The sequence below is a fragment of the Myotis brandtii genome, unplaced genomic scaffold (genome assembly GCF_000412655.1).
Source record: "Myotis brandtii unplaced genomic scaffold, ASM41265v1 scaffold317, whole genome shotgun sequence".
Lineage (NCBI taxonomy): Eukaryota > Metazoa > Chordata > Mammalia > Chiroptera > Vespertilionidae > Myotis > Myotis brandtii.
In genome coordinates, this window is record NW_005362155.1 from 1,629,041 (window position 1) to 1,638,576 (window position 9,536).

The 9,536-nt window shown below is 45.1% G+C and overlaps 1 protein-coding gene across 2 annotated transcripts in view; it reads right to left on the reverse strand.

Moving 5' to 3' along the window:
• Nucleotides 1-9,536, reverse strand: part of AXIN1 (axin 1) — an 84,265-nt gene that overhangs the window by 71,899 nt on the left and 2,830 nt on the right. For both annotated transcript variants that reach the window (XM_014543012.1, XM_014543013.1), the window contains exon 2: nt 4,259-5,214. In XM_014543012.1, coding sequence (XP_014398498.1) covers nt 4,259-5,214 — 956 coding nt within the window. The remainder of the gene's footprint in view (nt 1-4,258; nt 5,215-9,536) is intronic.

Consider the following 9,536-nt stretch of genomic DNA (forward strand, 5'->3'; position numbering starts at 1 on the left):
CAGTTAATTTGCATATCTCCCTGATTAGCCAATGGGAAGGGTAGCGATCGTACGCCAATTACCATGTTTCTCTTTTATTAGTGTAGAAGGGAGCCCATTGGGCAGCCACCTCCAACACAAGGTAGTTAACCTGAAAGCAGAGCGGGCCACAGGAAAGCAGCGGCAAAAAATTATTAAGAAACCCCAGCTGATGTGACTCAATGGTTGAGCATCGACCCATGAACCAAGAGGTCACCGGTTTGATTCCCAGTCAGGGTTCATGCCCAGGTTGCAGGCAACCGATCGATGATGCTTCTCTCTCATTGATGTTTCTATCTCTCCATCCCTCTCTCTTCATCTCTCTCTAAAAATCAATAAAAAAATATTTTAAAAAAGAAAACGGGCAGAACCCAGCTGAAGTGGCTCAGCTGGTTGAGCATCGTACTATGAATCGAAAGGTTGCCAGTTTGCCAGTTCGATACCTGGGTTTCAGGTTTGATCATACAGAAGGCACCCAATAGATCTTTTTTTTTTTTAATATATTTTTTATTGCTTTCAAGAGGAAGGAAGAGGGAGAAAGAGAAAAAAACATCAATGATGAGAGAGAATCATTGATTGGCTGCCTCCTGCACGCACCCTACTGGGGATCAAGCCCACAACCTGAGCATGTGCCTATGACCGGAATCAAACCCGGGACACTTCAGTCCGCAGGCCAATGCTCTATCCACTGAGCCAAACTGGCTAGGCCAACCGATAGATCTTTATCTCCCACATCGATGATTCTCTCTCTCTCTCCCCGCTTTACTCTAAGTGTGTCCTCAGGTGAGGATTAAAAAAAGAAAGCCTGGCTGGCGTGGCTCAGTGGTTGAGCATCGACCTATAAACCAGGAGGTGACAGTTCATTTCCTGGTCAAGGCATATGCCTGGGTTGTGGGCTGGATCCACAGTGTGGGGCCTGCAGGAGGCAGCTGATCAATGATTCTCTCTCATCATTGATGCTTCAATCTCTCTTTCCCTCCCCTTTTTCTCTGAAATCAATAAAAATATTTTTTAAAAAAAGATAAAGAAAGCCCTAACTGGTTTGGCTCGGGGGATAGAGCGTTGGCCTGCGGACTGAAGGGGCCCAGGTTCGATTCCAGCCAAGGGCATGTACCTTGGTTGCGGGCACATCCCCAGTAGGAGGTGTGCAGGAGGCAGCTGATCGATGTTTCTCTCTCATCGATATTTCTAACTCTCTATCCCTCTCCCTTCCACTCTGTGAAAAATCATTAAGATATATTTAAAAAAAAAAAAGATCAGTGGTTGCCAGGAGTTAAGAGGGAGGAAAATAGGTGGAGCACAGAGGATTTTTAGGGCAGTGAATATACTCTGTATGATATCATAATGGTAGGTACATGTCATTATACATTTGTCCAAATCCATAGAATGTACACCACCAAGAGTGAACTCTAATGAACACTATGGACTGTGGATGATTATGATGTGTCCATATAGTTTTGTACCTTCGTCTCAATTTTGCTAAAACTACTCTTAAAAAAATGAAGTCCTAAAAAGAACATTAGTTGCAATTAATGTACCTCTGGTGGGAGTTGTTGACAATGGGAAAAGCTGTGCATGTGTGAGGCCAAGGGTATATGGAAAGCTTTTGTACCTTCGTCTCAATTTTGCTGGTAACCTAAAACTACTCTTAAAAAAATGAAGTCCTAAAAAGAAAAATGGCTGGAATACAGATCAAACCATACCTGAAGTTGGCCCTGCCTCTAGATTTTTCATTTATCTGAGTCAGCCAATCCCCTTCACTGTTTAAGCCAGGGTGGACTGGATTTTCTGTGAATTCCAACTTAGTGCATCCTAACTGCACATCCCACAGAACAAGTGAGATATGCTGAACTCTATCCTGTCAGTGCTCATGAATGATGACCCAACATCAGAGATTCTCCACCAATAAAAGTACCATAGGCAACTTCAAATGGGAAAATATTCCATTGTAGACAGGACTCCTGAACTCCAGGCTCCCTCTACCACCAGCAGCTCCAGGACAGGCATGTTAAAACCAAAATGTGCCACAGTCTTTGTAACTGAACGCTATCAGACAGGCAAAGCCAACACATCCTATAATTTGATAGCAAGGATTAGTTATTACAAATAGAACCAAAGAAAAAGCAAAGTTACTGTTTAAGAACTGAAAAGTGTGCAGAGTAGGGCTGGTTAGAGGAGGAGTAGCCCTTAGAAATATTTTGTTAGAAATCAGAATTAAGCTCCATTTTTTCCCCTGAATCTCAGGCCTCAAATTTAATCCCATCTTAAAACTGTTCTAATCAAATATGAAAACTTTTAGGTGAAGTTTTTAAAACTTTGTCAGTTATTAGCCTTACTTAACAGGATAATTTTATTACATACTCTAGTCTAAAAAGCTTGCTGAATCGGGAGCATTTCAGATCTTTGTTCCCTGGTATATGTCATTAGTTTTGGCTCAAATAAACTTTTATAAAAATTCCAAATAAAGAAATAAATACAAAATAAAAACCTTGCTAAATCAATAGTGTTTAGCTAAAGAGAGTGAGCAAAAAGGCACACAAAAATTATCTCAAAGAGTATATCCTGCCCTAGCCAGTTTGGCTCAGTGGATAGAGCATCAGCCTGTGGACCAAGGGGTCCTGGGTTCAATTCTGGTCAAGGGCACATACCTTGGTTGCAGGCTCCTCCCCAGCCTGGGCCTTGGTCAGGGCTCATGCAGGAGGCAACCAATCAATGTGTTTCTCTCACATCAATTTTTCTCTCTCTCTCTTTCCCTCTCTCTTCTCCTCTCCCTAAAAATCAATGGAAAAATATCCTCAGGTGAGGAGCAACAACAAAAAAAAAGAGTATATCCTGAATCATGTCACTTGAAGGATGGTTAAACCTCAAAAATGTTTGATCCTGTGTTTATTAGCAAGTAGCCAATTTCTCTGCCACAGTAAGTCTGAATAAATGATCCAGGTTTTTAAAAACTCTATGACAGAATCCTAGCACCTGGGGATGTATTTTCAGACTCTTGATGAAATCAGCAGGGTCACATGAATTCCAAGCTTTCAAAATTTCACCTGCAGTAGTCTCTAGGCCAGCTATAGGGAAATGAGTGGAAAACAAAAGAGCCCTGCTAATATTTGCTAACATCAGCAACAGGCTCCAACCATGGCCAAATATACCTCCAGTAACCACAAAAGGGATTACCAAGAAAATGAAGAAACAGGTTTTCTAAGTTGTAACAACTTCTTGATAGCACCACTTCATACCTCCAAAGTTGCATATGTGCCTACATGCAAAGAATGCCCCCAGGCTGCTGGGCACTGACCACACACACACACACACACACACACACACACACACACACCAGCACTAATTCATTTTGTTGGCAAGGGGAAAAGGTCCAATTCTAGAAATGCAACCACAGCCACAAAAGTGTTCCCAAAGTGCTCAGACAACCTGCTGCTTGGCAGCCTCCTCACCACCACTTCCCAACCCCTAGGAAGAATCTTAGACCATTATAAAATACAATGATCCAGAATTCTCTAAGTATTGATGCATCTAAATGTCCACATCTCCCTTTATTAAGCCAGAAGGATTATGTCTACCAGGTAAATCCACCTTCTATGCAAGAGGATACAAATTGCTAACAGGTAAGGTGTAAATGTCACAACTACTAAGAATTCCAATGTTCCGAATGACTTACAAAGCCATATATTTAGTCTGTCCTTTTTTTTTCCCATCGTATTTTAATCTGTTATTTTTGCTGTTGTTGCTAATCCTCACCCGAGGATATATTTTCCGTTGATTTTTAGAAGAATTGGGGGAGGGGGGAGCAGAGAGAGAGAGACAGAGAGAGAGAGAGAGAGAGAGAGAGAAAAAGAGAGAGAGAGATCAATGTGATAGAGACACATCAATTGGTTGCCTCCCATATGCACCCTGACTAGGGCTGGGAATTGAACCTGCAACCCAGGTATGCACATGCCCTTGACTGGGAATCGAATCTGTGACCCTTTGGTGAGTGGGTCAACTCTCTAACCACTGAAAAACACAGGCCAGGGCTAGTCTGTTCTCAATTAAAGTATCCTCAACATAAAAATATTAAAAACATCTAATGACAAATGTGAAGATATCATGACTAAGAACTAAAACCACAACTCACCCATGGCAGCAGGAGTATACCCACTTGGGGTTGAAAGACAAGACCATTCCTTACCAACACCTTTCCTTGCCAGTTCTCCAGCTCTTGGAGGTGAGCTCGTGTTTGACTCACCTGAATTCTCTGCCTTCGCTGTACCGTCTACTTGAGGAGGCCCGAGGGGCAGCTGTTTCCTGGAGCAGCTTCTGTGTCACCCTGCCGGCGGGAGCAGGGTCTCTGCCATCATCTTCATCTATATCTTGGTCACATTTCCATTCCTCGTCTTCGTTCAAAGTGGGCAGATATCCAGATATGCCCTTCCCTGTCCCTGACCCAGAGCTCTGGTCACTACAGAGCTTTGGGCTCTCTGAACCTGTCCTTGTGTATTCCAAATAAATATCAGACTTGAGGAAGGAGGGGTAAGTATTCTCCTCCATGGTAGATTGGATTTCAGTCTGGGCCTGGTCAAACATGGCAGGATCAATCATCTGCTTCATAATGCAGTCCTTTATGAAACTCTTGGTGGCTGGCTTAGTTTGCCTGGATACGATGCCATTGTTATCAAGGATGTACTTTCGGTAGATAGCTTTGGCCAGCTTCAGTCTCTTCTCCTCATTCGAGTCGCAGGGCTCCAGTTTCCTGAAGCCGGTGCAGGCAAACCAGAAGTCCAGCAGGTCAGCACAGTCCTCCTGCTTCAGGAAAGTCCTAAACAGGTTTATCCCATCTTGATCGTCTAGTAAGGAGTGCAATGACTCGGCCCACTTCAAGTACGGTGGGGTGGGTGAAGCACTGCCCTCAGGCTCATACCCCAGGTCCAGATCTGAGCGCCTCGGAGTGGCTGTTGAAGTTTCGCCTTTAATACCAACACCTTTCCCGGAGCAGAAGCTGTGGCTGACGGGCCTGGGGTCTGTGGACACCAGTTCACCCTCCTCACCAGGCACTGGAGGTCTGGGGGCATCTTCGGTGAAACTTGCGAGGTCCAAGGGGAAACCCTGCTCTTGAATATTCATTTTGAGACTCTGCATCAATGAACAATGAGCGCTGCACCCTAATACATCAGTACTTATAGCTCCAAAGTGAATCAATCTGTCCTGTTGAAACCATTAAGAGGACAAAGATTAGGAAAGGTGGGTCCATGGAAACATGACCATAGAGGTTTTCTCAAGACAAGACTTGCAATGATGCCCTCCCGCTCGAACTCAAAGCCAGAAATTCCACTTAAATTTGCAACCTTTCATCATAAGGTTTTGCTTATTAAAACAATTTCTGGAAACTTTTACAACAACAAGAATGTCTCTGTGCTAAGAAATAGAGAGCACCACACCCTTCAAGTGTCGTCTGTGAAAACATCACAGAGACCAGCAGCCTAGGGACCGCCCACGCCGGCTACAGAGCTGAGTGGCCAGTTCTCTGCTTCAGGAAGGCAGGAGGGCTGGAGGGAAAAAGGTGCTTCTAGTCCTCCTAGCTGTACAAACTTGAGTGAAAGCTGATCCCTCACATGTGAGCTAAAGATGACCACCCTACCTGCCCCGCGAGTCACTGTGAGACTCAGATACAGAAAGAACGGCACATCACACACCATTAGGTGGGCGGTCATGTCTGCTCCTGACATTGTCTAGGCCAGGGGTGGGCAAATTTTTTGACTCGAGGGCCACAATGGGTTCTTAAACTGGACCGGAGGGCCGGAACAAAAGCATGGATGGAGTGTTTGTGTGAACTAATATAAATTCAAAGTAAACATCATTACATAAAAGGGTACTGTCTTTTTTTTTTTTTAGTTTTATTCATTTCAAACGGGCCGGATCCGGCCCGCGGGCCGTAGTTTGCCCACGGGCCGTAGTTTGCCCACGGCTGGTCTAGGCCCTGAGCCACTGTGCATTCTGCCCACCCCATCACTTCATACTTAGTATGCCTCACAACATGTGCAAACATACAATGAGTTGTTCCTCTAACTCTCAATACATGCCTAAAAGAGCAATTAATTATGGGTCACCTTCAGCATCTTCAAGCGAGTGAGCAAAGGACACCACCCACATTCACACACGCGTGTGCCTTTTCAAGTCACCAATGTGGACAATCTTAAAAATGCTCCCATCAGAAAGCTGCACTTCACCTTTAAAACCTTGCTTATACTGAAAGTATCCTACTGATGGCAAATGGCAATTGAGTACTCTGAGGAACAGAAAAGGTATGGAAAAAATGAAATCCAATACAATTGTAACTTTTAGCAAAGGAAGCATAACAGCTCACATGATTTAACTCTTTAAACTAAAAACCAAACCACCCACTCTCTTTGAAGTCAGGGCACCATGAGGGGTTTTTGTTGCTGCTGCTACAAGCCTGCCTTAGGTTTGAGGGATGATTGCCCTGGATCAGCATTCTGCCATGCTCTTCGGTCCTCCCTGCCACATCCTACAGGAGCTCTTAGGGACCACAAGCTTGTGCTATGCCTCCCAACCTGGCCAAGGGGGTGACTGCCATGATGTAAATGGTCTGCCTAGAGGTGGACTGGAGAGAAGCATGTCAGGTCCAAAATGCCTGGAGCACTGAAAAAGCCAGAAGCAGCAAAATAAAACCCTACAACCTGGTACCAACACAAAGGGTAGCTCTCTCTGGCCATCACTCCACTCTGGGCCCTGGCCTACATGTAATCCTCCCCTAACACCTGCATTCTCACACTGCACACACTTCACCTGCCAACAGCTGCTAACGGCTAGAATGAAAAGCATCCACAGACGGCGGTCACAATTATGTGCGCCAAATGACATTTCTGCAGCTAATGGCTTTTTATGAAAACGACTGGGTAGGCTGTAATTTCAGCCTCAGCAGAAACAGCCTGCTTCTTAAGGTCAAGACCCGTGTGCTGTGGCACCCTGCTGTTCATGGACCACGTCAACTGCCAAGTTGCTTTTCTCTGAGCACCATCAACATGGAATGAATACCTATGGTGTCTCAGCTCCACACCAGCTGTGGATGTCTAACGTCTTCTTGTCCAGGACACCATTTCAGGAAAGAGGGCCTGAACCCAGCCCTTGAGCCTTACCCTTAGAGATACTCTGTAGTTCACTGGCCTTAAGGAAGAATCAAGTCACTGTGTTCAAATGGAAAGCTACTTATGAATCTGTCACTTTCTCTTAAGGTGCTATTGACTTCTATGTAAAAGATTTGTAGCAACCTAACATTTTCTGCAGGACTCACAGCACCTAGCACAAGGTCTGGCAACTAATGGACACCAATAAATATTTAGTTCATTGGCATAAAGGAAAATGACACTTGCCACAGATGCCAAATGTTACCTCTTTACAGATACTGAACTACTATGCAATAGAAACAGCAGTAAATTCAAGATCTAGCCCTTTATTACCAAACGGGCTGTCTTAAAAGACTGACATTTTAATTCACATGTGAACAAGTCCCCCTAAACATTTTAAACTATTTTTCATTGCCCAAAAGAAACATTTCTTATAATTCACATCTATTTTGGCTGTCAACTGACGGAAGACCTTTGGTGTTTCTGGAAGCACATGAACATCTCCCCAAATTACTGACGTTATTGAAATGTGCTCCAATTCCCACAACCTCCAGGTTTCTACAGAGAAGCACACCAAGCATTTAGTGTGCTCACATGTACATACCACACATAGAGCAGTTATATTAATTCAGGTTAGAGTCAAATACTCACAGCACTGAATCTGACCAACAGCATATAACCACCATCAATAAAGGGGTTCCATGAAAGGAATCTACAACTCGGATACCACATTTAAAATCTCCTTTGGTCACTGCCAAGACGACATACCCCCTGGGTACCACGGCAGCCAGCTCGATGCGATAGATGTGTGTATATTTATTTATTTATTTATTTAGCTCAAATATAATTTTTGACCATCTTGTTTATTTATGTGGAGTGTGGAAGCATTACAACATGACTGACATTTTCCCAAGCGTCCATTAATTAAACTCCTGAAAGATTAAGGGCTACTGTTTTACATGTAATCCATTCCCCCACCACCTAAATTCTCTAACCAATGTAACCAAAAAAAGCCCACCTAGCTTTTCTGAAATTAAAAATCCAAGAAACACCAACACCTGATAAGAAACACTGTATGTATATGCTTCCCCCTTGTTCCTGAACATAAGTTCTTAAAAATTAACCCCCAGCCCTAGCCGGTTTGGCTCAGTGGATAGAGCATGGGCCTACAGACCGAAGGGTCCCAGGTTCGATTCTGGTCGAGGGCATATGCCTGGGTTTTGGGCTCAATCCCCAGTAGGGAGGGTGCAGGAGGCAGCCAATCAATGATTCTCTCACATCATTGATGTTTCTCTCTCTCCCTTCCTCTCTGAAATCAATTAAAAATATACTAAAAAAAAAAGTGAACCCCTGATACTGTTATCTTGGAAGGTCAGATTTAGACTGTGTGTGTTCTCTAGAACAGGGCCTGTGGGTCCAAGTATGCTAAGACTCTTCCTGAAGAAGCAGAGAACAAAAGTGGGAGCAAAAAAGAGAGGCTGAGATGCATAATTAAGAACTCTATGAATCTGAGAGGTGAGCTGAGAAAAATCCCAAGAGAATTGATTTATTTTCCTCTACTGTCCTTAGTGCGGAACTAAGTTTCACTGCCCTGGCTGTACTGCTCTGGTTTCATGGAAGATGAATTCCAAAATATGGTGTGGAGGTAGAATCTAAGACTCTCAAGAGTTTGGGTGCATCAACCTGAAAGAGTACAGCCACTCAGATGAGCAAAACAACAGCCTAGAGTAGACCCTGCCTAAGGCACCTCTGCCTCAGAGGGGGTGCCCTCCTTGGGTTTCAGACTCGCTCATTCCTACCTTTTGCGGGGGTTAGGAAAAAGAGGCATTCCTTCTGTCCAGCCTCTCTCCAGAATCCCTGCACACAATGTCCCACCCCAACAGTCCCTCTGCACGCTACCCCCACCCTGAAACATGCCTAAACCCACAGACCACAACACGCACCTGGCATCGTCCAATCAAACACATCAGCTGCAGACCCCAACCTCCTCCGGGAGGAATTCCCACCCCTTCTCGGAATCCTAGGTCTTCCTTGCACCCTTCCACTCACCTTTCGGAACCAAACCCAGCACTCTTCCCCGCAGCGTTAACGTCCCTTGCCCCCTCTATCCCCTGCGAGCACCCCATCTCTGACACACCTGCCCTCACAGCCTTAGCCACACACACCTTCCTCGAACATCACCGCAGTCTGCACACCCTCCATGCACAGCCTAAGCACTCCAGCACACCTCCCCTCACACACTCCCGGCCCGCAGTCTCCCTTCACACGCTCTCCGAGCCCGCACAGCCTCCCCTCACCTGGTCCCGGTCCGCACAGCCTGCCCTCACACACTCCCGGCCCGCAAAACCTCCCCGCACTTGCTCCGGGCCCGCACCCGCTGAG